General features: G+C 41.3%; 2 protein-coding genes across 3 annotated transcripts in view; one reads left to right on the top strand and one right to left on the bottom strand.

Moving 5' to 3' along the window:
• The window catches only part of KDM1A (lysine demethylase 1A), a 64,046-nt gene extending 45,091 nt beyond the window's left edge, over nt 1-18,955 (bottom strand). For both annotated transcript variants that reach the window (XM_065930019.1, XM_065930020.1), the window contains exons 1-2: nt 18,480-18,955; nt 6,197-6,362 (exon numbers count right to left, since the gene is read on the bottom strand). In XM_065930019.1, coding sequence (XP_065786091.1) covers nt 6,197-6,362; nt 18,480-18,833 — 520 coding nt within the window. In that variant the 5' untranslated portion in view covers nt 18,834-18,955. The remainder of the gene's footprint in view (nt 1-6,196; nt 6,363-18,479) is intronic.
• TEX46 (testis expressed 46) lies at nt 18,832-27,366 on the top strand. Its single transcript, XM_065928895.1, has 4 exons — nt 18,832-18,873; nt 18,921-19,030; nt 24,996-25,158; nt 27,169-27,366. The coding sequence occupies exons 1-4, from the start codon at nt 18,832-18,834 to the stop codon at nt 27,364-27,366; spliced, it is 513 nt and encodes a 170-aa protein (XP_065784967.1).
• The last annotated feature ends 461 nt before the right edge of the window (nt 27,367-27,827 follow it).

Raw genomic sequence — 27,827 nt, 5'->3', positions numbered from 1 at the left:
TAAACCTAAACTGGACTGTGAATTTTTTGTAGGACTTACTCTTCAGCCTTGAACCCTCAGAATCTAGCATCATGCCTGGAATAAAACACTACAGTTTTACAATTAATGTATGTAAAATACAGAGAATGAGCAGATGCACATTTGAGGGAATCTTACTTTGTGTAAAAAAAGTCTCTGTAATAAATTTTTCTCCTCCATACTATCAATCCCCTTCCCTGCTGGGTTTCTTTTTTTGTTTTTTAATTCTTCCAGTAAGTAAAGAAGAATCTGAAGACTTCCTTCCTTTCCACCCTTTCTGCCTCAAAGTCTCTCCAAATTCCTATTCTTTAACGTAACACTTAAGGGTATTTTGCCATTGACAATAATACAGCTGTATCTTATATCAAGCTACAAATTATCTAAGAGTGAGGACCATGTATTGGATAGTAATATACATTTTGGTCCATTTTTAGTAATCTCTCGAAATATAAAAATTTTGTTGAATTGATCTAGATTACCTTTTCAGGCTGTGACATTTTCCCCCAGATCTCTAGTAAGTTATTCTGGAGCATAGTTCCAAATCAGAACACTGAAATGATGCTATACAAAAAAAAAAAAAAAAAGGCAAGAAAATTAATCCCAGGTCTGTTTTCTAAATGTATGCATAACACTTCACATGATAAGAAAAATCAAATGATTTCGGCACTTAATTGACACTATAGGCCAAAATGGCAACATAAACAACTCTTCAGGAATGAATTTCCTAGCAACTTCTATTAAATCTATAAAAGAGGGTCTGTTGCTGGGTACGGGGGCTGTGCACTTGGAGGCATGGAGAGAGCAAAGCCTGCGATCAGCCACTAAAGAAACAGCACGAAAAACAAAAACATTCACCTGATCTCTGACCACAACTATCCATGCTGCTGAATCCAGCACGTTTACTGACTGCAATCAGCGTCACTGCCTCACAGGGAAGATGACCAGGGCATGTTGTAAACAAAGAACTATGAAAAATATAAGGGCCACTTACAAATATTGGGACTGACCACTGATTTTTCCTTTTGAAGTAAGGTCCATCTTCAGCTCTTCTCTGGTCAAATTTAATTGTATCAAGTTCTAAAGCATAATCCAAAAGATTCTGTCTTTTGGATTTTTGCTGAACCAAATAAAGCAATTCATCAAATTTTTGGTCATCAACCTTTTGTCATATGGATATTTTCCTTATAATATTCCTTGTGATCAAATTTCAGTTTTAAGCTAAATTCTTCTACCCATAAAGATACATTTGGAATATTTTCTATAAATTTAGTGGGGTTTTTTTGCATTTTTACTTCTTAAGGTTACATCTCCTTTTGTGTGATTTTTAAAACATACTTTTAATCTACAGCATGATTATCACAAGATCAAGGTCCTCAAATTATTAAAACCACACAAAACTGTCATACCAGTCTCTCGTGTCTCAATGTTTTATAATTTGCTTAATAGCTTACATCTCTTTCAAACATATACACCACACACATCCAAAATTACCAGGTACAATAAAGAGAAATACTTTCCTTTCTGTTCTTACCAGAATCCTTAAACAAGGAGGTAAAGTGATTCTTCACACAGTCACTTAATAAAACAGAATATTAAAGAGTAGTCACTGATCAGCAAACAATATCTAACAAAATTGATTTAAAGAGTTAATCAATGGTTAATGAAAGCCTTCGAGTTTCATTACAGAGTATTAGTGTAGCACTGAGTCTGGAAAAATGGTACACAAAAGACACATGCATACACATAAATATATTTTAAACATACTTCTGATGTTTCTATTGAGAAATTCAATACTGTGAAGAAATCTTAAGATAGGCAACTTAAGAACATATTTCAAATTTCATTTTATTTTAGAATAAGTTTCCATAAAAGTCTTAAGCTATATACAACTAAGCTACTTCTAACCTCAAGTGTTAGAGTTCCTAAACAGTAATCTCAAACCAGAGTTCCTAAACAGTAATCCAATACAAAATTTAAATACAGGAACTACTAGTGAGATTTTCCTGGAAAATTTCAATTGCTGAAAAGCAGTGAAGGGGAAAAAAATTATGTTTTTCTATGAAAATAAAAAGCAAAGTGCTAGCAAATTAGTTAACATAGTAAAACCTCACTGAGGAATAATCTAAGGTTCATAGGGTAACAATAGATTCAAAAGGGGAAGAAAGTTTTTCTCCAACAGAAAGCTACTTTAACAGAGGGGCAATTATTTTAAATCAGTATGTAAACTCCAACCGAGATTTCACTCTATTTTATCGAAGCTCCACTATTATGTGACACCACTAATAACCAAACACGCAATGCCAAAGACAATCTGTTGAGGCTGAGTTGCCATGACCCCCACCCCCAAAACAAACCACTTTTATCTTGATAGAAAAGGTACTAGAAAACCAAATAAAACCATCGTTTGTTAAAATATATTCAGAAGTATACAGCAAATGTAAAAATAGATGGGAAATGTTTAAGAAAATAAACTAGGTGAATTTTAAATATAAGCAGCAATATTTAGTATGAAAAATACATTTACCCAAGTGACTACACGGAACTACATGCCACATTAAGGTATAATTAAAAACTGACAAATCTACAAACAATGTTTAACCCAGAACAGAAAGCTTTTTTCCCAAGTAAGTTCAAACAGAAAAAAAAACCCAAACTTTTCTTTTTTTGGTTGGGGGGAAGGGGCATAACCGCGCACGCTTGCCTAATCTTAGTTCCCTGGCCAGGGATTCAACACAGGCCCTGGCAGTGAAAGTGTGGGGTCCTAACCACTGGACTGCCAGGAAATCCCCGAAATTTAAACCTCTTGTTTCCACAGAAATTCAAATTTGATATTGACAGCATTTTTCTTCTGATCAAAATCCAGTAAAGTCAATTACCAAAAAGTCTAAAAATCATCTCTCCAATCCGTCTCTTTACTCCTTACTTCGCCTTTAAATTGCAGATAGGTTGATTTTTCCAAAACATGTTTTTTGGTAAATACCCTTTACTCAAAAGACCTCAGTGCTACTACCTCTGACCACATCCTCCCAGAGATCAAAGGACATTAAGTTCCTTAGCCCGGTAACAAAGGCTCCAACTTCCCTTTCTGGCCTCCTCTTAGAACTCTCCTAGAGGAATCTTCTCCAATCAAATCATTTGACCCACTGACTTCAGAATATCACATTGCAATTTCATAATTAACAAAACAGCTTATTCTAAAGATTAACACTATGGAAACCAAAGCAAATTTTCTAAACATGTTTAAAAATTGGTAAGAATGAAATGTATTCAAGCCTTATATATTTTAAGAGACTAAGGTAACGTCTTGTTGGTGCTGTCCAGTCACTAAACTGTGTCCGACGCTTGCGACCCCATGGACTGTAGCCCGCCGGGCTCTTCTGTCCATGGGATTTCCCAGGCAAGAATACTGGAGTGGACTGCCATCTCCTCCTCCAAGTTAATGTCTAGTTATCACCTAAAATGACTGAAAAGATCTGGAATAGAACCAGACCTAGGGCTTCCCTGGGTGGCCCAGGGGTTAAGAATCCACCGGTTAATGCAGGAGATACAAGTTAGATTCCTGCTCTGGGAAGAACCCACACGCTGCATGGCAACTAAGCAGGTGCACCGCAACTACTCAGCCAGCATCCAGAGCCCTGGAGCCCCAACCACAGAGCCCATGCGCCGCAACTGCTGAAGTATGCCCTAAAGCCGGGGCTCCGCAGCAAGGGAGGCCACCTCAACGAGAAGCCCACACGTCACAATGAAGAGCAGTCCCTGCTTACCACAATGAGAAAAGACGGCACTTAGCAACAAGCAACAAAGACCCAGCACAGCTAAAGATAAATAAATCTTTATACACATACACACACACAGAACCAAACCCATATCGTCTCTCAAGATTTTAAGATACCCATACGGCAAAGCCACCATTCATTCCTGAATGAAAACTTAGGTGACAGAACTAGTTCGGATAGCAGGAGAGATGTGGAAAACCTGGACAGTTTCTACATACTTGAACTCCCCTGATAATATTTAATTATTCACCATGAGGACCCAAACTGTTTCTAAATTCTGCAGGCCAGTAAGTTACCACTACTTTCCCAGTGAAAGTACTTCCCTAATTTCACCCTACAATGTTTTAAAAAATTTAAGTTGTTTTAGAGGAAAGATAACTATTTTCATAAGCACAAATGGTTAGGAAGTTTTGGCTATAATCAACAAACTTCTGAGCACTGAAGTTTAGATCCTAAACTTGAAAAAATCAACTTTCTCCAAATTATTAAATAGTTTAAAACTTAAACTAAACCACTGGAATAAAATGAACTAGAACATAAAGGCGTAACAACAGTTCCACAGATCCTAAATCCCTTTGCTAAGATATTTACTTTCTGTAGAAACAGTACCTGACATTTATGGAAAAAGAAAGCAAAATAAAAAACTTCTTTTACAAGAAAGAAAACACTGAGACTTGGTTTAAAATTTTCAGAGGACAAAGTGTGTATCAACTTAACCAGTAAATCCGCTTCTTCCTGGAGATACTGACAACCACACACAAAAAAAGAGAGGGAGGCAGTATCTGAGACATCAGGTTATCTGATTATTCCCATGTGCCGCATAAGCAAATCTACAGCAAAGGCAGAAGAAACGAAAGGCAAGAATCAAAGAAAGTTATAGAAGAAAGGAGTAGAGAGTCAAGGGGAGAGTTGGGAGTAAGGACAGAAATAAGGGGAAAGAGCTAAATGTAAAAGACTAGAAAGAAGAGGAAAAATAAATCAACAAAAAGAGAGGCAGTGTTGCTGAGGTACATTTGCCACAGGGACATTACTCCCAAAGGTAATATGCCACTCCGAGGAATTGATAAGTCATTTGAAAACCATTCTTAGAAAATCTGATTCTTAAGAATTAAACCCAGAATCTTTTTCTAAATGCTCTCAAATTGTATACTTTTATTACACTTACTTATAATTATTGTAAATTATAAATTTTTATTTTTGAATTTTAACCTCAGAATCTGTTTGATAAGTTCTAAGTTTAAACTAACACCTGATTTGTTATACTTTCAAGTGATACATCAGTATTAATCCCTTAAAAAAAAAATACAGTAACTTCTGGGTATTTATATAACATAATAGAGGAGAAAAACAAACAGCAATAACCACAGGAAAAAAAAACTAAAAAAATGATAAAATTTCTTAAAGATAGTATGTCTTAATCAGGGTACCTATGAAAGTGATGCAACATACAGCAGATGGGATCTGAAACAAGTAATTTATTTTTAAAAGGTGCAGAACTAAAAGAATTGGTGAGGTGAATGGGCCTGGAGCTGGTACTAGAAATACAAAAAATATTTTAAAGAGAAGAACTAGTAAAAATCCAAAGTCAAGAAGAGTTAATGAAATGCCTTTAAAGACAGAAGATATGAAATATTAATTAAGATTCTACTTTTGTCTGGTCTTCCAAAACAAAAGGGTATTCCTGACTGGTCTGGGTATCTTTAGCAGGACTCATGAAGGGATGTTAGTGAGAATTTTTAAAGATGTTTGAAGCTCTGAAAAGAGTACCATAGACTCCTACAATCTTTCCAGGTCACAGGGAAGATTGTGTGACCTTAGAATCTCTTCATAGATTTTTCTCACAACATTCTTTCCAATACAGGGCTCAATAACTAAACAATAGGCATTTAGGCCTTTTCTTTTTGACCTTAGACTACATTTTACCTTTGTTCACCAGAAAGACCCTCTTCAAAACTGACACACACCATGACAGTTTTATCAGAAAGTATGTAACCATAAAGTAAGTGGCACAATTTAGCCAGAATAATTTCAGAACCATTCTACCTCTAAATTCTGAATCAGAGTTACCAGTGAGAGGTTTGGTTCTTTGGGTTTGACTTTTGTATGTTTTCTCCAATTGTTCATTTTCTCCAACTTTCCAACTGCCTTACATAGCCATTATCCTTTTACCCTCCTTTACTTTACTCCTATATGTACAGATACACACAAAAAGAATGTCAGTACCATTATGTGTGTATATGTATGTGTGTAAACATGTATAGGCACATATATACATACTAAAATACACATGGCTAATATCAGAGTATAAACCAAAGACATGAATAACATTGCAGAATAGGAGTAAATTCATTTATTCTTATTTCTAAGCTAAAACACAACTGTGGTTAGTTACTACAACTCACCAGATGGTTCCTCAGGCTCACTTTCATTTTCTTCCTCAGGTGGGGCTTGAGGGGGTGGTGGAGGAAGCTTCTTTTCCTTCTCTGCTTTAGCATTTCTCTCTTCTTCTGAATAATACTCGTCTTCTGAGAGGTTGGCCAAACTTTCATCCATCTCTCTGTACTCTACCTATATGGAGATTATACCAGGGAAAGCTAAATACAGTGGACATCTGAAGTCAGAAACTCTATTTGAAACTGTAGGTAAATATGAATTGCTTTCTTATCTTCAATTTTTAAAGGAAATAAGCAGAGAACAAAGAACAGGTTAGCTCCTAACAGGTAACCATTAAAAACAAAATCTCTCATGAAACAATCTAGTGTCAGTTCAGATTTAGCCTAAACTCACTTTCACATCACAGTACTGAAATTCTAATCAATGACTCTGAGGCTCTCTACAACTAAAAACTGTGTTTGTGCATGATCTATATGTAAGTATATATTATGTTCACATACTGCAAGTTCCAACAAAAGACAAACAGTCCTCGGTCAGGCAAAAATATAGTCAACTAGAATAACAAGTCTGTCTAATGCCAATCTGTACTTCTAAGTACTATTACATAGGAAATAGGAAAACAGCAAAAGAATTTCAGAAACCAAATCAGAGGTGTGGTGGTAGGCAGGGAATAAAAGCTGCAAATGGTAATAGTCAACTTAAAAACAATATAAAGGTACATTTGCTCAAAGAAACAAAACACTGGTGACTGAAGAGAGCTGAATGATTAGAGCAAAGAATTCTTATGATCACAAACTAAGAAGTAAGTCATGGGGAAATGGAGACTACAAGCCTTATTACTACTAATTTATACTGGTTATAAAGAGGAAATCCAGGTCACAAGTAGGAAGAGGAAGCAGTCCTACTGAATGTTTTATTTTGGGGTAGAGCAACTTAGGATAGAGAAGAATATTATGGACCTCTCTGTTAAAATGTGTAATGTGGTATTACAAACAGTCATCAACCTTGCTCAGTTCAGTCACTCAGTCGTGTCCAGCTCTTTTCGACTCAATGGACTGCAGCACAACAGGCTCCCCTGTCCATCACCAATTCTCGGAGCTTGCTCAAACTCATGTCCATCATCAAGTCTGTGATGCCATCCAACCATCTCCTCCTCTGTCATCCCCTTCTCCTCCTGTCTTCAATCTTTCTCAGCATTAGGGTCTTTTCAGATGTGTCAGTTCTTTGCATCAGGTGGCCAAAGTACTGGAGTTTCAGTTTCAGCACCAGTCCTTCCAATGAATATTCAGGACTGATTTCCTTTAGGATGGACTGGTTTGATCTCCTTGCAGTCTGGGGGACTCTCAAGAGTTTTCTCCAACACCACAGTTCAAAAGCATCAATTCTTTGGCACTCAGCTTTCTTTATAGTCCAACTCTCACATCCATAAATGACTACTGGAAAAACTACAGCTTTGACAAAAGACTAAAATAGTCCTCAGTCAGACAAAAATATAGTCAACTAGAATAACAAGTCTGTCTAATTCCAATCTGTACTTCTAACTCCTATTCCATAGGAAATAGGAAAAAACCTTGGAACACTGTCAAATCATCATTTTGACTCCCATCCCAATAAAGATTTCAAGAAGCCACAGAAACAACAGTTGTCTATCCTGGATTCAATGAAAAGACAAAATGAATAAAATAAACAATAATTTACTGGTTGTGGAGACAGGGCAAGGACAACATGGCTTCCACATAAAACACACCTAACGTATTAGCGTTCTGAAATGTGAAATCCTGTGGATTAGAGAGAATATAATCTATTTTAATTTTTGAAACATCTCTGAAACAGCTCCAGATTGCTGGCTGCTATTATCTGTCTTCCTTTTTTAAAAGTGACATGACCACAGATTTGGGGAGTCAGTAGCTAAGGGAATAGAGGCATGAGTTTTACTGAAAACATGGATTGGATTAAAAAATGGAGATAATTATGTAAAAATTGAATAGTTTTGACGTGCTCTAAGAATCTTCAAATCTCTTATGATTATACAGTGGAAGTGAGAAATAGATTTAAGGGGGTAGATCTGATAGAAAGAGGTCCTGATGAACTATGGATGAAGGTCCGTGACATTGTAGGGAGACAGGGATCAAGACCATCCCCAAGAAAAATAAATGCAAAAAAGCAAAATGACTGTCTGAGGAGGCCTTACAAATAGCTGTGTGTGAAAAGAAGAGAAACTAAAAGCAAAGGAGAAAAGGAAAGATATACCATTTAAATGCAGAGTTTCAAAGAAGAGCAAGGAGAGATAAGAAAGCCTTCCTCAGTGATCAATGCAAAGAAATAGAGGAAAACAATAGAATGGGAAAGACTAGAGATCTCTTCAAGAAAATCAGAGATACCAAGGGAATATTTCATGCAAAGATGGGCTCAATAAAGGACAGAAATGGTATGGACCTAACAGAAGCAGAAGATATTAAGAAGAGGTGGCAAGAATACACAGAAGAACTGTACAAAAAAGATCTTCACGACCCAGGTAATCACGATGGTGTGATCACTCACCTAAAGCCAGACATCCTGGAATGTGAAGTCAAGTGGGCCTTAGGAAGCATCATATGAACAAAGCTAGTGGAGGTGATAGAATTCCAGTTGAGCTATTCAAATCCTAAAAGATGATGTTTTGAAAGTGCTGCACTCAATATGTCAGCAAATTAGGAAAACTCAGCTGTGGTCACAGGACTGGAAAAGGTCAGTTTTCATTCCAATCCCAAAGAAAGGCAATGCCAAAGAATGTTCAAGCTACCGCACAATTGCACTCATCTCACACACTCATCTCACACACTAGCAAAGTAATGCTCAAAATTCTCCAAACCAGACTTCAGCAATACGTGAACTGTGAACTTCCAGATGTTCAAGCTGGATTTAGAAAAGGCAGAGGAACCAGAGATCAAATTGCCAACATCCGTTGGATCATTGAAAAAGCAAGAGTTCCAGAAAAACTTTTATTTCTGTTTTATTGACTATGCCAAAGGCTTTGACTGTGTGGATCACAATAAACTGGAAAATTCTGAAAGAGATGGGAATACCAGACCACCTGACCTGCCTCTTGAGAAATCTGTATGCAGGTCAGGAAGCAACTGTTAAAACTGGACATAGAACAAGACTGGTTCCAAATAGGAAAAGGAGTATGTCAAGGCTGTATATTGTCACCCTGCTTATTTAACTTATACGCAGAGTACATCAAGAGAAATGCTGGGCTGGAAGAAGTACAAGCTGGAATCAAGATTGCTGGGAGAAATATCAATAACCCCAGATATGCAGATGACACCACCCTTATGACAGAAAGTGAAGAACAACTAAAGAGCCTCTTGATGAAAGTGAGAGAGGAGAGTGAAAAGGTTGGCTTAAAGCTCCACATTAGATCATGGCATCCGGTCCCATCACTTCACCACTTCATGGCAGACAGATGGGGAAACAATGGCTGACTTTATTTTTGGGGGCTGCAAAATCACTGCAGATGGTGATTGCAGCCATGAAATTAAAAGACGCTTACTCCTCGGAAGGAAAGTTATGACCAACCTAGACAGTATATTAAAAGGCAGAGACATTACTTTGCCAACAAAGATCTATCTGGTCAAGGCTACGATTTTTCCAGGGGTCATGTATGGATGTGAGAGTTGGACTACAAAGAAAGATGAGTGCCGAAGAATTGATGCTTTTGACCTGTGGTGTTGGAGAAGTCTCTTCAGAGTCCCTTGGACTGCAAGGAGATCCAACCAGTCCATCCTAAAGGAGATCAGTCCTGGGTGTTCATTGGAAGGACTGATGTTGAAGCTAAAACTCCAATACTTTGGCCACCTGATACAAAGGGCTGACTCATTTGAAAAGACCCTGATGCTGGGAAAGACTGAAGGCAAGAGGAGAAAGAAATGACAGAAGATGATATGGCTGGATGGCATCACCGGCTCTATGGACATGAGTTTGAGCAAACTCTGGGAGACAGAAGGACAGGGAAGCGGACATGACTGAGCAACTGGACAACAACATAAAATTTTATTTTATAAAAACGGACTTTTTCCACTTGCTAAAAGAAGTTTGAAAACCATCTCAAAGAATCATACAAACTCTAAAAAATAAAAACTATTCCCCTGAGAAAAAGAATGGATGCTCTGAACACAAGCAATTGGGAATCTTTTGTGTGCTGTGCTAAGTCGCTTCAGTCGTTTCTGACTCTGCGTGACTCCATGGAGTATAGCCTGCCAGGCTCCCCTGTTCATGGGATTCTCCAGGCAAGATTACTGGAGTGGGTTGCCAGTGCATCTTCCCAACCCAGGGATCCAACTCGAACCTCTTAAGTCTTCCACACTGGCAGCTGGGTTCTGTACCAGTGGCACCAACTCAGAAGACTGAATTCTCTGAACACAAAGGATTGGGAATCTTTTACCCCTAAGTATAACCCTCTGCTTATTTAGCTTGTATGTACAGTATATTACGTGAAATGCCGGGCTGGATGACGAACAAGCTGAAAACAAGGTTTTTGGAAGAAGTATCAGTAACCTCAGATAAGCAGATGACACCACCCTTAAGCAGAAAACAAAGAGGAACTAAAGAGCCTCTGGATGAAGATGAAAGAGGAGAGTGAAAAAGCTGGCTTAAAACTCAACATTCAAAAAACTAAGATCACAGCATCCGGGCCCATCACTTCATGGCAAATAGATGGGGAAAACAATGGCAACAGTGACAGACTTTATTTTCCAGGGCTTCAAAATCACTGCAGCCATGAAATTAAAAGTTGCTTGGTTCTTGGAAGAAAAGCTATGACAAAATCTAAACAGCGTATTAAAAAGCAGATACACTACTTTGGGGACAAAGGTCCATCTAGTCAAAGCTCTGGTTTTTCCAGTAGCCATGTATGGATGTGAGAATTGGACCATAAAGAAGGCTGAGTGCTGAAGAATGCTTCTGATGTTGAAGAAGACCCTTGAGAGTCCCTTGGACAGGAAGGAGATCAAATCAGTCAATCCTAAAAGAAATCAATCCTGAATATTCACTGGAGGGACTGATGCTGAGGATGATGCTCCAATACTTTAGCCACCTGATGCTAAGAGCCGACTCACTGGAAAAGACCAATGCTGGGAAAGATCTAAGGCAGGAAGAGAAGGGGCCAACAAAAAAGGACAATTGGTTGGATGACATCACCGACTCAATGGACATGAGTTTGCACCAGCTCTGGGAAATGGTGAAGGAAAGGGAAGCCTGGCAATGCTGCAGTCCATGGGATCGCAAAGAGTTGGACATGACTGAGAGACTGAATAACAACAAAATCCTCTGAGTCAGGGGTTCTACAACTACTTATAACCAAGGACAAACAGATGTCCCAAGAGGCAGATATGAGTCAGCAGAGTACTTGTTCTTACCTGTACACCCATGACTCTCAAATTTACATCTCTAGTCTCTCCTCTCCTCCACTCCCTAGCTAGAGTGATTCACTCACTTCCCAATCACCTTAAAGCTCATCTTTTAACAGTGCTTCTTGTAACTCACCTAGGATACAACTGCCAGATTAATTTTTCCAAATACGTGATATTTCATATAGTTTAACAGATGAATTCCAAAACTGTCATAGCAGCATATAAACTCTCTGGCTCTAGCTAGTCAAACTTACCTCTAATCATTTTCTAATATACTAGTCAAAATCATCCCTAAACTCCCTAAAAGCTACCCTCATCTTTTTCTGTAAATCCAATGCCTAAAATTCAAGGACCACCTCCTCTGCAAATCACTCCCTAAGTCTTCCACACTCACAAATATATCTTTCCCTTCTCTATAAATTCTCATAGTACTTACACTTCATAATCTAGCAATATTGTCTGATAGAATTTTCTGTGATAATGGTAAAGTTGTGCATTTGTGCTTCCAATAAGGTAGCAGATGTTCAGGCTGGTTTTAGAAAAGGCAGAGGAACCAGGGATCAAATTGCCAACATGATCATCGAAAAAGCAAGAGAGTTCCAGAAAAACATCTATTTCTGTTTTATTGACTATGCCAAAGCCTTTGATTGTGTGAGTCACAATAAACTGTGGAAAATTCTGAAAGAGGTGGGAATACCAGACCACCTGACCTGCCTCTTGATAAACCTGTATGCAGGTCAGGAAGCAACAGTTAGAACTGAACATGGAACAACAGACTGGATCCAAATAGGAAAAGAAGTACGTCAAGGCCATATATTGTCACCCTGCTTATTTAACTCTTATTCAGAGTGCATCATGAGAAACGCTGGACTGGAGGAAGCACAAGCTGGAATCAAGATTGCTGGGAGAAATATCAATAACCTCAGATATGCAGATGACACCACCCTTATGACAGAAAGTGAAGAAGAACTAAAGAGCCTCTTGATGAAAGTGAAAGAGGAGAGTGAAAAGGTTGGCTTAAAACTCAACATTCAGAAAACTAAGATCATGGCATCTGCTCCCATCACTTCATGGCAGACAGATAGGGAAACAGTGGCTGACTATTTTTTTGGGCTGCAAAATCACTGCAGATGGTGATTGCAGCCATGAAATTAAAAGACGCTTACTCCTTGGAAGGAAAGTTATGACCAACCTAGACAGTATATTAAAAGGCAGAGACATTACTTTGCCAACAAAGGTCTATCTGGTCAAGGCTACGATTTTTCCAGGGGTCATGTATGGATGTGAGAGTTGGACTACAAAGAAAGCTGAGTGCCAAAGAATTTATGCTTTTGACCTGTGGTGTTGGAGAAGTCTCTTCAGCGTCCCTTGGATTACAAGGAGATTCAACCAGTTCATCCTAAAGGAGATCAGTCCTGGGTGTTCATTGGAAGGACTGATGTTGAAGCTGAAACGCCAATACTTTGGCCACCTGATGCGAAGGGCTGACTTATTTGAAAAGATCTTGATGCTGGGAAAGATTGAAGGCAGGAGAAGAAAGAAACGACAGAGGATGAGATGGTTGGATGGCATCACCGACTCAATGGACATGGGTTTTGGTAGACTCCGGCAGTTGGTGATGGACAGGGAGGCCTGGCGTGCTGCGGTTCGTGGGGTCGCTAAGTTGGACACGATTGAGTGACTGAACTGAACTGAACCGTGGCTACTGAGCACTTGTTGTTGTTGTTCAGTTGCTCAGTAGTGTCTGATTCTCATGACCCCATAGAGTGTAGTGACCAGGCTCCTCTGTCCACGGGATGTCCCAGTCAGGAATACTGGAGTAGGCTGCCGTTTTCCTCTCCAGGGTGTCTTTCTGACCCAGGAATTGAACCTGCATCTCCTGTATTGTCAGGTAGGTTCTTTACCACTGAGCCACCAGGGAAGCCCCTCACCATGTGGCTATTTAGGACTAAATTAAAATTAAAAACTTAGTTTCCTCAATCTACTAGCCACATGTTAAGTGCTACCACATTGAACAGTACAGATCTAATGTTTGGATCTCTACAACCTAGACACAACTCTATACAATACTCTTGACTACAATCCCTCCAACTTTCTTGCTCCTAGAAAAATCTCATTTCCAATTAAATTCTTTTGCCCATTGTTCCCAACATTCAGTTGTCCACTCTGGATTTCCTATCTGCTTTTCAAACCACTTTCTATTATATTCCAAGCATTTCTCACCTCTTTTTCTTAGCTGGTAGCACTTACATTGGGTACCTACTTACTTATTCCAGACACTGAAATAAGCATTTTGTTTACATTATATATAAACCTAATAATGTTATAGATAGATTTTCCTGAGGAAAAGGAATCACAGGAGGATGAGTTAATCCCAGAAGTTCATCCTTTTCTAGACTACTATAAAAAATTCTGCCCTTTTTCAAGGTTCACCTCAAGGACACCATTCCTTAAGCTGTGTGTTGTTCCTAAAGCCTCAGTCCAACCCAACAATTTCAAACCTTAGTTTGCCATAATGTAAGCATACACATTCAGAGGTGAATTTATTCTTAAACTAATGGAACCTGAGCATCAGGGAACTTCAATAGCCTGGATTCCTTTCAATACAATACCCTAAACTTAATTTCAATCACACAATTATATATACACTTACTTATTTATATAATTATATATTATGTATATATAATTTTAAAATCCCCCCAAAAAACTGAATAAATTCCCAAGCAAAAAAATACATATATATCCCTTGGATAAACCTCAGAACTCTTGAAGCAAGGCCTATCTACACTGGACTCAGCTTACATTTTACCCCTTTATGGACACTCTCTCCCTGAGGTCTGTTTTCTCTGGCTCCCAAGACTAGTTGTGAATACTGAGGTCAGCTTCCCCAGTTCTTTACTTTCTAGGTGGCTCTCCAAATAAACACGCAACCCATTTTTCTTTTGGGAGTTTCAGAGCTAATCACAAAGGAAAATTAAAACAAACACAGGAGAATTACAAAGACAGAAGTCTTATAGCATGATCCAAATTAATCTATAGATTCAACATGATATCAATCAGAATTTCAGTTGCCTTTTTTTCAGAAATGACAAACTGATCCTAAAATTTATATGGATATGCAAGAGATACAGAATGGCCAAAACAATCTTGAAAAAGAATAAAGTTGGAGAACTCACACTTCCTGATTTCAAAACATATTGTCCACCTACAGTAATCAGGTCAAGATGTTGCTGGCATAAGAACAGAAATATAGAACAATGGGATAGAACTGAGAGTCCAAAAATAAACTCACACTTACAGTCAAGCAACAAGGGTGTCAACCATTCACAGGGAGACAGAACAGCTTCAACAAATTGTGTTGGGACGAGTAGATATACACAGGCAAAAGAATGAAGCTGAACTTCTACCTCATGCCATCTACATGCCATCTACAAAAATTAACTCCAAAATGATCATTGTATAAAACTGTTAGAAGAAAACACAGGAGTAAATCTTTATGACATTGGATTAGGCAATAGTTACTTAGATGGAACACTAGAAGCAAAAGGGACAAAAGAAAAAAATTAATAAATTGGAAACCAAAATTAAAACTTTTGTAATCACTGTATATACAGAACTCGAACTACTCAACAATAAAAATACAACACAATTTTAAGATGAGCCAAGGAGGGGTTCCCTGGTGGCTCAGTGATAAAGAAGTGTTAGTCACTCAGTCACATCCGACTCTTAGCGACCCCGTGGACTACAGTCCTGTCCAGGCTCCTCTGTCCTTGGAACTCTCCAAGCAAGAAAACTAGACTAGGTTGCCTTTTCCTTCTCCAGGGGATCTTCCTGACCCAGCGATTAAACCTCGGTCTCCTGCACTACAGACAGATTCTTTCCTGTCTGAGCCACCAGGGAAGCTCTCAGCGGTTAAAAAAAAAAAAAAAATCCACCTGCCAACACAGAATGCACAGGTTCAATCCCTAATCATGGAAGATCCCACGTGCCCCAGAGCAACTAAGCCCTGGGCCACAACTACTGAGCCTGTGCTCCAGAGCCTGGGAGCCACAATTACAGAGCCCATGTGCTTCAACTAATGAAGCCTGTTTGCCCTACAGCCCATGCTCTGCAAAAAGAGATGCTGCTGCAATGAGAAGCATGTGCACCACAAATAGAGAGCAGCCCCCGTTCAGCTCAGCTCAGTCGCTCAGTCGTGTCCGACTCTTTGCGACCCTATGGACGGCAGCACGACAGGCCTCCCTGTCCATCACCAACTCCAGGAGCTTACTCAAACTCATGTCCATTGAGTTGTGATACCATCCAACCATCTCATCCTCTGTCATTCCCTTCTTCTCCCGCCTTCAATCTTTCCCAGCATCAGGGTCTTTTCAAATGAGTCAGTTCCTCGCATCAGGTAGCCCCAGCTAGCTGCAACTAGAGAAAAGCCCTTCCAGCAATGAAGACCCAACACAGCCAAAAATAAGTTAAAGAAACAAAGAGCCAATGATAGAAAGACATCTTTCACCAAAAAAGATATACAAATGATCAATAAGTATACGGGAAAATACTCAATTCAACATCTTTAGCTTACATATTAAAAAACCACAATGAGATGCCACTTCACACCCACTAGAATGGCTATAAATAAAAAGACAATATCAAGTGTAAACAGGATTGGAGAAATTGGGACTCTCAAATATTGATAGTGGGAATGTAAAATGATGAGGCTGCTATGGAAAACTGTTTGGCAGCTTCTCAAAAAGTTAAACAGTCCATGTGTGCTAAGTTGCATCCCATACAACCCAGTAATTCCACTCCTAGGTATCAAATCCAAGAGAACCAAAAACATTCACACAGGGCTTCCCTGGTGGTCCAAAGAATCCGTCTGCCAATGCAGAGCACAAAGGTTCAATCCCTGGTCCAGGAAGATCCCACATTCCTCGGAGCAACTAAGCCTGGCACCACACTATTGACGTCGTGCACCTAGAGACCATACTCCACGAGAGAAGCCACCACAAGAAGCAGCCCAGGCACTGCAACTAGAGAAAGCCCATGTGTGGCAACAAAGACCCAGCAGAGTAAAAAATAATCTAATTAAAAAAGTTCACACAAAAACTTCACAAATGTTCACAGCAGCAATACTCATAATAGCCAAAAAGTGGAAACACCCCAAATGTCTATAAAATGATACATGGGTAAACAAAATGTGCTATATTCGTACACTGGAATATTAGCCAGTGAACTATTAAGTTCTGAATGGAATTACTACAACGTGGATGAACTCCGAAAACATGTGAAAGCCAAACACAAGAGGCCAAATATAATATGGCTCCATTTACATAAAATGTCCAGAAAAGGCAAATCCAGTGACAGAAATTAGTTATTGCCAGGGGCTGGAGTTAAGGAGGAATGGAGAGTGCCTGCTAATGTTACAAGTGTCTTCAGGGGATGATGAAACATCCTAAAATTGACTGTTTTGCTGGTTGCCAACTTTGTGACTATGATAAAAATCACTGAATAGACTCAAAAATGGTAAATTTATTGTCTGTGAATTCCCTCAATAAACTTTTTTTTTTTCTTTTTTTTAAATCTCATCATCTGGTTTTCTGGCCGCATTCTCTACTGAAATAGTAAAATCAAAACCCAATTGGGCTTCTGCCCTCTATTTCATTTCAGTTGGAAGTTGCCAACCTGTGTTTTGGCTAAACCTCCCTCTCCCCTCAAGACATCCCTAGGGCAGGGTATTCTTGGTAAGAGAGCTCTCAAAACTGGGCAATTTATCCTGAGGGCTCTCAGTATGGGCAATACTCAAGAAGCTCCTCATACACACTGAACTGGTATACCTATTTAAATTATAGAGATAATATGCATAAGTTACATGATTTAAATATTTAGTTACTTAGAACTATGATTCCAGTTTTTTCAACTGTACCATGAAATCTCCAGAAAAGGCCCATGTCTAAAGTCTGCGCTCTAGCACTGCCCCAGTGCCCTGCTCACTGCTGGTGTCCCATGTGGTCCTTTGTTTCAGAGGCTGATGATACCCTACCGTGTTCTAAGTGTAGGGTTTATATTCCAGTTCCACCACTTACTTAGCTTTCTGACTCTGGACAAGTTGCTTAAACTGGAAGCTTCAGCTTACTCATTCCTGAAATGAGGCTAGCAATACCTGCCAGTTACTATTATTTTAACAAACATAAAAATGCTGGTCACGCTTTGAACACAGCATCTGGCACCCAGAATTGTGAGGCAACTATTGTCTGTATATACTGTCCTTTTAACAGTGCCTTGACTAAATGATATTAATCAGCTTCCTCAGCTGTAAAAATCTACATCAAAAGATCTCTGATAGAATAAAAGGGAGAAGGGGGAAACTCGCTAGCACACGGCAAAGGGCTCAAAAAAAAAAAAAAAAAAAGTTCCTACCCCCACCCCTACCCCATCTCTCGGGCTAAGGCAATTTCTTTACCATCATCCTACAGCCTCAAGGTGCTCCCAGCTGAAACACAAAAATATCGCCGACCAGCTTCCAGACACATCTGTGGACAAACAAGGGATGAATATCCCCGACAAGGCCAACCACAACTCCAAGTTAGGGAGCCATTTTTTCCTTTTTCCAGTCAAGAAAACGAAAAGGTGGACGAGATGTAAATAAGTAAAAGACTCCCCTCCAAGATCCCTTTTCCTGGGACGGCCGGGTCCCTGCACAAAGACGCGTTCACCACAAGCACACACCTTCCCTTCTCTCACCCCACCCAGTCAGTCAGCCGGGAGGTGGGTGGAGGTCGGGGTGGGCGTGGGGCTCAGGGCCCGAGACCCGGGCTCGCGGAGGTGGAGGTGGGGGTAATGAGGACTGGACAACCTCAGCGGAGCTAGGCACCGGGATTTTGTGGTTCGAGGGTGGGTAGTCGGGCCTCACCTTTGCTCGCTTGCGCCGGCTGGTCCGTCGCCCCTCCGGTGTCTCTGCGATTCCCGTTTCCATGGGGGTCGCAGACCCAGGCACTGCGGTAGGCCCGGCCTGAGGCCCGGCTGACCCCGGCGGCTCGGCCAGACCGCCCGGGGGCGAGGCCCGCGGGGGCTCCTTCTTGCGGGGAGTGCGCTCCCCAGCCGCCCCCGGCCCCGCCTCGCCAGGGCCGGAGAGGCCCGTGGGCGGTGCGGCCACCTCAGAGCCGTTCTCCGCGCCACCCGCTACCCCCGCACCGGCCTCCGACCCGGCAGCCGCCGCCGCCGCCGCCGCCGCCGCCGCCGCCGCTGCCTTCTTCCCAGACAACATGTCGGGCCGCCTGGCCGCCGACGGCCGTAGGGGCCGCCCGGTCTGTCGGTCCGTGAGTCCGGAGCCGCCTCGCCTCACTTCACACAGTACGCGCGCTGCCAACCGCCGCCGCGTACGCACGCGCTGTGCGCGCTCCCGCCGCGCCCGGACAATAAGGCCCGGGACGCCCACGGCCCCGCCCTCCCCGCTGCCATAGAGTGGCGTCCTCGAGGCTAGAGCGGCGCCACGGCAAATTGCGCGAAGCTTTCCTAGAGCGTCTCCTTAGCCTTCGGGATCCGTCCTGGGACGATTCTCATCCTAGGGCTTCTGGGCCAGACTGTACATCCGAGGGCGACCATTTCCTCTAGAGACTTGCGTGTATTTATAAATTCATTCGTTCATTTACTCATTCATTAGTTCAACTAGTATTAATAGGCTTACTACGTGACAAGAGTTTAAAGTTCTTGCTTTCAAAGAGTTTACAGTCTAGGGAGGGGAAGACACTGAAATGTAGCTGGTAGATCATCTTATTTACTATTCATAATTGTCCTGCTTGGATGGATTGGCTAAATCTTGGAGCGCAAATGAATTTCATGGTAATAAAATGGACAAAGTTAGGAAATCCACAAGGAGTCCAGATGGAATTGTCATTTCTTACTGGACTTTGTACGTACTCTTCCTTCTATAGGGACCCCCCACACACATTTGCACTTCCGCACTTGCACCTCCTCATACTCCTGTGTTCCCCATCCCCATTGCACATGACAGCTTTCCACTCCAGGTTAATTCTAATGTCGGCCCAGATTGTTAGTCAGTCAGTTCAGTCGCTCAGTCGTGTCTGACTGTGACCCCATGGACTGCAGCACGCCTGGCCTCCCTGTCCATCACCAACTCCTGGAGCTTGCTCAAACTCATGTCCATTGAGTCGGTGATGCCGTCCAACCATCTCATCCTCTGCCTTTCCCTTCTCCTCTTGCCTTCAATCCTTCCCAGCATCAAGATCTTTTCCAATGAGTCAGTTCTTCACATCAGGTGCCCAAAGTATTGGAGTTTCAGCTTCAGCATCAGTCCTTCCAATGAATATTCAGGACTGATTTCCTTTAGGAAGGACTAGTTGGATCTCCTTGCAGTCCAAGAGACTCTCAAGAGTCTTCTCCAAAACCACAGTTAAAAAGCATCAGTTCTTTGCCACTCAGCTGTCTTTATGGTCCAACTCTCACATCTATACATGACTACTGGGAAAACCATAGCTTTGACTCTATGGACCTTTATTGGTAAAGTAATGTCTCTGCTTTTTAATATGCTGTCTGGTGGAGGTGGTTTATTCTTTTAATTCTTCCAGGAATACTTCACTGACCCAACAATGAAACAGGCCTTGTGTTCTTCAAGGTTATTTCCATCAGGTCACAGAGTTGACATTGCTTTTCTTACAAGTTTGTGACTTCAAAGTATAATTTTCAAAAAATGATTCCATTTACATGATGTTCAAGGACTAGTCCAACTGACCTCTAGTGATAGAATCTAATCAGTGGTTGCCTGGGATGAGGGTGGGGTTTGACTTCAAAAGAGCAGTAAAGAACTTGCTGGTAGTGATGGAAATGGTTTATATCTTGACTGGAGTGTGTATACAAGAGTCAAAACTCATTGAACTACACATGTAAAATAGATATATTTTATTTTATGTTGATTGCATGTTAAAGAAGTTGATTTTTTTTTTTTTACTAAGTACATAGAAAAAAGTCAAGTTCTGGAAAATTAAGTTCAGGGAAACTAAAACTATGCCATAAAGAAAATCATAGTACAGCATATGGCTCAGCTGTGAGCAACACATGTCCAAAATAACATGAACAATGAATATTATTTTAACCAGAGATAGAATTATATTGAGAGAATGGAGAAAAGAGAAAGCTTATGGAGGAGAGGCATGAGAGAGGTTTACAGAAGAGTCAGAATGGGGATAGACGAGGTTCTACATTGAAGCTAAATTCCCATCTTCCATCATAAAATGATAGTATATAATGTTGAAACCAAGTAAGACCCTATGGTACTTGTCCTCCATGTCCTCTACCTGCCTTTTGTCTGAGGAAAATCTTTAGCCAAAGAACAAGTTTAATCAGAGAAGTGAGAAATTGCAGAAACAAAGGAAAATGGTCAAAAGAGACCAAATAACAGTTTAGTCATTAAGCAAAGTCAAGTACCTTTAGTTCCTTCTCAAAGGCTATAGATAATACTCTGAGCCATATCCTGTGAGCTGTCTTATGGATTCTGAAACTCCCACTAGGTGGAAGAAGTTAACTACATGATGACCAAATTATAACATAAGCTGCCACAGTTCTGAGAATTGGCCTCAAGGAAATGTGAACAAAACAACCATCAACCATAGAACTGAAGACTAACTGTACTTAAGACAATCAAGATGAAACTGGTCACATCACTGATGACCAATTTCAAGATGACTGTCAGAGATGACTGTGCTATTTCTACATGTAGCCTCCCCACTCAGATTGGCATCGACCCCCCACATTCCCCCCTTGGTGGTATCCAAAAATTTTCCATTCCAACCTGCCCTCTTTAATGGCTTTTGAGTGGCAAGCAGTCTAACCCCCACTATCATTTACAATGTCAAAACAGAAATTCTGAAATAACAGAATAAGCATACTATTGAGATGTCTTGTTGTTTTTCAGTTGCTCAGTCATGTCCGACTCCTTGTGACCCCATGGACTCCAGCACGCCAGGCTTCCCTGTCCATCACCATCTCCTGGAGCTTGTTCAGACTCATGTCCATTGAGTCGGTGATGCCATCCAACCATCTCATTCTCTGTCGTCCCCTTCTCCTCCTGCTGTCTTTTCCAATGAGTTGGCTCTTCACATCAGGTGGCCAAAGTATTGAAGCTTCAGCTTCAGCATCAGTCCTTCCAATGAATATTCCAGTTTGATTTATTTTAGGATTAATTGGTTCAATCTCCTTGAAGTCCAAAGGACTCTCAAGAGTCTTCTCCAACACCACAGTTCAAAACCATCAATTCTTCGATGCTCAGCCTTCTTTATAGTCCAACTCTCTTCCCAGGTGGTGCTAGTGGTAAACAACCCACCTGCCAATGCAGGAGACCTAAGAGACTCGGGTTTGATCTTTGAGTGGGAAAGATCTCCTGGACGAGGAAATGGCAACCCACTCCAGTACTCTTGTCTGGAGAATCCCATGGACAGAGGAGCCTACAGTCCATAGGGTCGCCAGGAGTCAGACATGACTGAAGCAACTTAGCACACATGCACACTCACATCCACACATGACCACTGGGAAAACCATAGCTTTGACTAGATAGACCTTTGTCTCCAAAGTAATGTCTCTGTTTTTCAATATGCTGTCTAGGTTTGTCATAGCTTTTCTTCCAAGGAGCAAGGGTCTTTTAATTTCATGGCTGCAGTCACTGTCCACAGTGATTTTGGAGCCCAAGGAAATAAAGTCTGTCACTGTTTCCATTGTTTCCCCATCTATTTGCCATGAAGTGATGGGACCAGATGCCATAATCTTAGTTTTCTGAATGTTCAGTTTTAAGCCAGCTTTTTCACTCTCCTCTTTCATCTTTATCAAGAGACTCTTTAGTTCCTCTTTGCTTTCTGCCTAAGGGTGGTGTCATCTGCATATCTGAGGTTATTGATCTTCCCCCCCCCCCCCCCCCCCGCAATCTTGATTCCAGCTTGTGATTCATCCAGCCCAGCATTTCTTATGATGTACTCTGCATATAAGTTACTATTTAGATATATCAAGATAAATACCACAAGAAAGCTAAAAGAATTGGAATTGGTTGTTTGAGTTGTGGAATGTGAGGGTGGGAAGGAGTGAGATAGGAGATGGAAACTTGTTTGTTTTAAACCCTATAGTTCTAGCTGACTAGCTTGCAAGTTTAGTAACTTAGTACCTGTAAACATTTATTTTTTTGGCCAGGCCAAACAGCTTATAGAGATCTTAGTTTCTCCACCAGGGATCAAACCTATGCCCGCTGCGGTGGAAGCACAGAGCCCTAATCACTGGACCACTAGGGAATCCCAGTCATCTGATAAAATTTAAAATTAAATTTTGCTAAAGTATCTGCTTGCAATACAGGAGACCTGGATTTGATCCCTGGATGGGGAAGATTCCCCTGGGGAAGGGAATGGCAACCCTCTTCAGTATTCTTGCCTGGAGAATTCCATGGACAGAGGAACCTAGAAGACTACAGTCCACGGGGTTGCAGAGTCAGACACAAATGACTGACTAACAACACACACAAAATCAGATTTTAAAATATGCATATCCTTGGACCCAGCAACTCTACTTTCAGAAAAACATTCTAGGAAAATGTTTCAGTATATGTACAAAGATTTAACTTCAATGTGTTTATCTCAGGTTCCTACAGGCCCAACAAGTGGCAACTAACTGAATATACTATTAGAATAATATAGTCATTAAAATTTACATTTGAACATAAAGAACTCTCATACAAAATAGTGAGCATATGTCAAAGATGTATTTAACCAATTATTGAGAGGACCAGCAGGAGGATAAAGCTGGTTCAAAGGAAACTATAAGAAAATGATAAATAGTCACCGGTCATTAGAACACAGAATGCTAGAATAAGACTGTAAAGTTGAATAAGAAAAAAAAAAGTCCTACAAGGCTGTAAACTGTAAACATTGAGGTTACTTTTTCTATCAGAATTCATTTGCATCTATTTAAAAAAAAATCATTTGCAAATTATCCATTTTTTCCAGAAATAACTAACTCATTTTGAAATTGTAATTCATTTTAAGTTAACGTTTAAAAATTGGAGTAAACTACACATAGCATAAAATTTACCATCTTAACCGTTTTAAAGTGTACAGTTCACTAGTGTTAAGAGCGTCCACGTGATTCTGCAAACAGTCTCAAGAATGCTTTTCATCTTATAAAACTGTACCCATTAAACAACAACTCATCATTCCCCTCTGTCTGCAACCCCTGCCAACCAACGAAACTCTACCTCTGTCTCTGTAAATTAAAAGAAAAAGTTTTTTGACCAGGCTGAGTCTTTGTTGCTGCTCACCGTTTTTCCCAAGTTTCAGAGGGCAGGAGCTACTTCCTAGTTGCAATGCAAGGGCTTCTCATTGGGTGGTTTCTCTTGTTGCGGAGAACAGGCTTAGGTGTACAGCCTTCAGTAGTCATGGTGAACGGGCTCAGCTTCCCTGCAACGTGTAGGATCTTCTTGGACCAACGATCGAACCCATGTCCCCTGCACTGGCAGGCAAATTCTTAACAACTGCCCCACCAGGGAAGTCCTGTCTCTATAAATCTGATCACACTATTTAGCTCATAAGTGAGTCAAACAGCTTTTACTTTTGCTTATTTCACTTAGCATAATGTTCTCAAAGTTTATCCATGCGGTAGCATGTGTCAGAATTTCCTTCCTTTTTAAGACTAATCCCACTGTAGTTATATACAACTTTTTAAAATTATTATACCATAAATAAGTTTTATTTATCCATTTGTTTGTTGGTGGATTTGGGGATTGCTTCCACCTTTTAGCTATTATGAGTAATACTGGTATGAATATGGGTATACAAGTATCTCTGCAAGACTCTGGTTTCGATTCTTTGGGATATATCCAAGTGAAATTGCTAGATCAACTTTTCCATCTGACTTTAGAGAGTCAGGGCCCTAATCAATATTAAATCCAATAAAGCAACACGTGACCAACAAGTGGGCCAGTTAGACAATATCCTAGTATGACCGCAAACAAGACCGCAGAAATCTTTTTGCCTTATTTCCAAGGTTTGATGATTTTTCTTTGCAGTCTCACTCTGTGAGGGGAGGGACTCTGTGCTGCTCACCACTTTATCCCCAGCAACTAGAAGGCCTGGAAGTATGGCTGAATGGCTGAGGTATCACAGAGGCCCCCATCACTTGGCTGGTGTGAGGATGTCATGAGATGATGCCTGTGACTGCGTGTCAAAGTCTGGCACATTGTGGCTGCTTGAGACATCAGAGGAGTTAATATTATTGTTACGCGGCAGCTGGGGATAGGGGCCGGTTATGACTCAGAGTGGGGAGCAGCCGTGACTCCTGTCATGGAGGGTAGCTGCCCTAGATGGGGGGACTGAGGCAGGACCTCAGGGCCTGGGTGCTCTCAAGCCATAATGCTGGGGGACCTCATGTCTCTTTTTAGGAGTCTCCACGGGATGCTTGCTTCCTCAGGCACCATAGGAGCATTGATGGCTTGGCTGATCAGCTATAAGCCAGCCTTGTTTGGCTTTCTACTCCTTCTGCTGTTGCTTAGCAACTGGCTGGTCAAGCATGAACTCAAACCTACTCCTCAAGAGCCCCAGCAGGTGAGCAAGAAGGGCCTTAGCTTCCGCTGAGGGTGATGGGAGAGTCACAGCTAGATTGTGGGGTGGGAAAGACAGGGAAGGTGTCAGGAGAATTGGGCAAGATGGAGAAATCCAACTCTGGTCTAAGAGTCTTGTTCTGTAGCTCCCTCTTGGGTGATGGGGGGACAAACCATTTTCTTCATTAAGCTTCAGTTGCCTCGACTCAAAACTAGGGCCCACCCCAGACTCCCCTACTTCATGTTTGATGACAACAGGCTTTGACAACAGTAACAGCTTCTTTATGTATTTTTTAACATTTATTTTTATTTTATTTGGTTGTAACGGGTCTTAGTTGCAGCACATGGGATCCTTAGTTGTGGCATACGATCTCTTAGTTTCAGCATGTGGGATCTAGTTCCCTGACCAGGGTTGGAACTTGGGCCCCCTGCATTGGAAGCATGGAGTCTTAGCCACTGGACTACCAGGGAACTACTCTAAGAACTACTTTAAAGGGGGGAAATTAAAATGGGTAAAGTTAAAAACATGTGTAACATAGATACATCTCTCAAACTGAATAATGAAGACAGCAGAAATATATCTAGATTATGACATCTTTTATATAAAGTTAAAAAAACATGCAAAACAATATCCTGCCTTGGGTATGGATACCTTGTACAGTGAAAGTACATTAAGGCAGGATTTCTCAACCTCTGCATGAGTGACATTTAGGGCTGGATAATTCTCCGTGATGAGGGGACTGTCTTGCACAATGCAGGAATTTTGTCAGTATCCCTCCACCCACAAGGTGCCATCAGCACTCCTCGCCTTTTGTGACAGCTATAAAGTTCTCCAGACGTAGCCAAGTGTTCCCAGGGGAGGGCAGAATAGCCTCCCATTGAGAACTGGTATCAAACAGAGTAAAGATATTCATGGAAAAAATAAATGCCAAATTCAGGATTACGGTTGAGATAAGGTTCAGGGATGGAAGGGAACACGGCAGGACAGACTCCACAGAGGACATCAATTACCTTTGTGATATTTTATTTCTTAAGCTGATGTAGGAACATGGATATTTGTTGTGATATTTACTTTTTCTGCATGTCTGAAGTATTTGATTCTTAAATGGCTTTAAAGACCAGGAATTTGTAGTTGAATACTAAAAGAAAAAAAAAATTGTATTCTTATCAACTGCCTGCAGAGAGGGGCGTGACAGATAAAGATGACAGAGATCAGAGCATTACATGAACCACTGAGACTTGGAGGTTTTATGAGGCCTGACTAAATTCTCTGAGAGGCGTGCTGGGACTTAGAAAATGAGCTTAACGTTGCTGTGGGGAGGACGGGTTGGGGAAGGGATAGTTACAGAGTTTGGGATGGACGAGTACACATTGCTATACTTAAAATGGATAACCAACAAGGAACTAATACACAGCACAGGGGACTCCGCTTAATGTTATCTGGCAGCCTGGATGGGAGGGGAATTTGGGGGGAAATGGACATGTGTATATGTATGGCTGAGTCCTTTGCTGTCCTCCTGAAACTATCACAACATTGTTAATTGACTATACTCCAATACAAAATAAAAAGATTTTTTTTTTTTTTAAAGAGGCATGTTGGGAAAAGCACAAGCTCTAGAGACAGACATGTTTGGGTTACAGATTTTACGTCCTCTGTAAATGTAATGGGCCGTTTCACTTATTCCTATGAACCAAAGGCAGACCTAGGTCCTGGGAGTTTGGGGGCTCTCATGAAGGCTGGGTGATGCTGACAAAGGGCGATTTCCTCCCTGGGCTCCATTCTTTCACTCACGAGATGAGGCAAAGATGCTGGTCATGAAATTGACCAAGATCAATGTTTGTAACTCACCTGGCATGGGAAAGGATGACCATTATTAACCAACTTTTCCTCTGTTTGTGGCCATGGGGAGTTTAGGAAGAGGTCAAGCAATCCAAGACTTGCGAAGCCAAAACCAACGGCAACTGCCTAAACACGAAAGAAGTGGAGAGACTGCACGCCTGCTTTGCCCTCCAGGACAAGATCCTCGAACGGCTTATGTTCAGTGAAATGAAACTGAAAGTCTTAGAAAATCAGATGTTCATCGTATGGAATAGAATGAATCACCACAAGCAGTCAAGCCGACGGCGGACTTTTCCAGCAGGAAAACACAGAATGCGGAGGCGGGAGTCTCTTTTCTCCATCCTCTCTGATTGCACTTCCAATTCCCCCTAATGAGGCCGCAGAGACTGTGGTGGGCTGGCCTCTTCTGATGTTATCTTTCCTCAGTAAAGCCCAATCAGAGACTACTGAATTTTCTTAGTGAATCACAGTGGACAGGACAATTGGAGGCAGAGAGATTGGTCGCCTCTAGAAAAGAAATCTGTACTCACCAGGGCAGCCAGATCGCACCTTCTGACAGCCTGCTGGGGGCTCTCAACTCCAGCCCTTCCTCTCTTTCCATCTTCGCCCTGGTCCAGGGCCCTCTCTTCCTGTCTACCTTGAGTCTTATAACCGCCTCCCCCGTGCGGTCCCAGCCTCCAGTCACCCTCCCGCTGGGCTCAGAGGCCACAGCCAGCCCTGCCACAGCTCTGAGACCGTTCACTACCTTTTCTTGGGCCAATGCCTGGCCACGGTTGACAGAACTCCTCACCATGGTGTTCAGGCCCCCCATGATCTGACCCCCTTCCCAGGCT

This window comes from Muntiacus reevesi, chromosome 3 (genome assembly GCF_963930625.1).
Source record: "Muntiacus reevesi chromosome 3, mMunRee1.1, whole genome shotgun sequence".
In the NCBI taxonomy this organism is placed as follows: domain Eukaryota; kingdom Metazoa; phylum Chordata; class Mammalia; order Artiodactyla; family Cervidae; genus Muntiacus; species Muntiacus reevesi.
The sequence above is the reverse complement of the archived record's forward strand: the minus strand, read 5'-3'. Positions and strand labels throughout refer to the sequence as shown.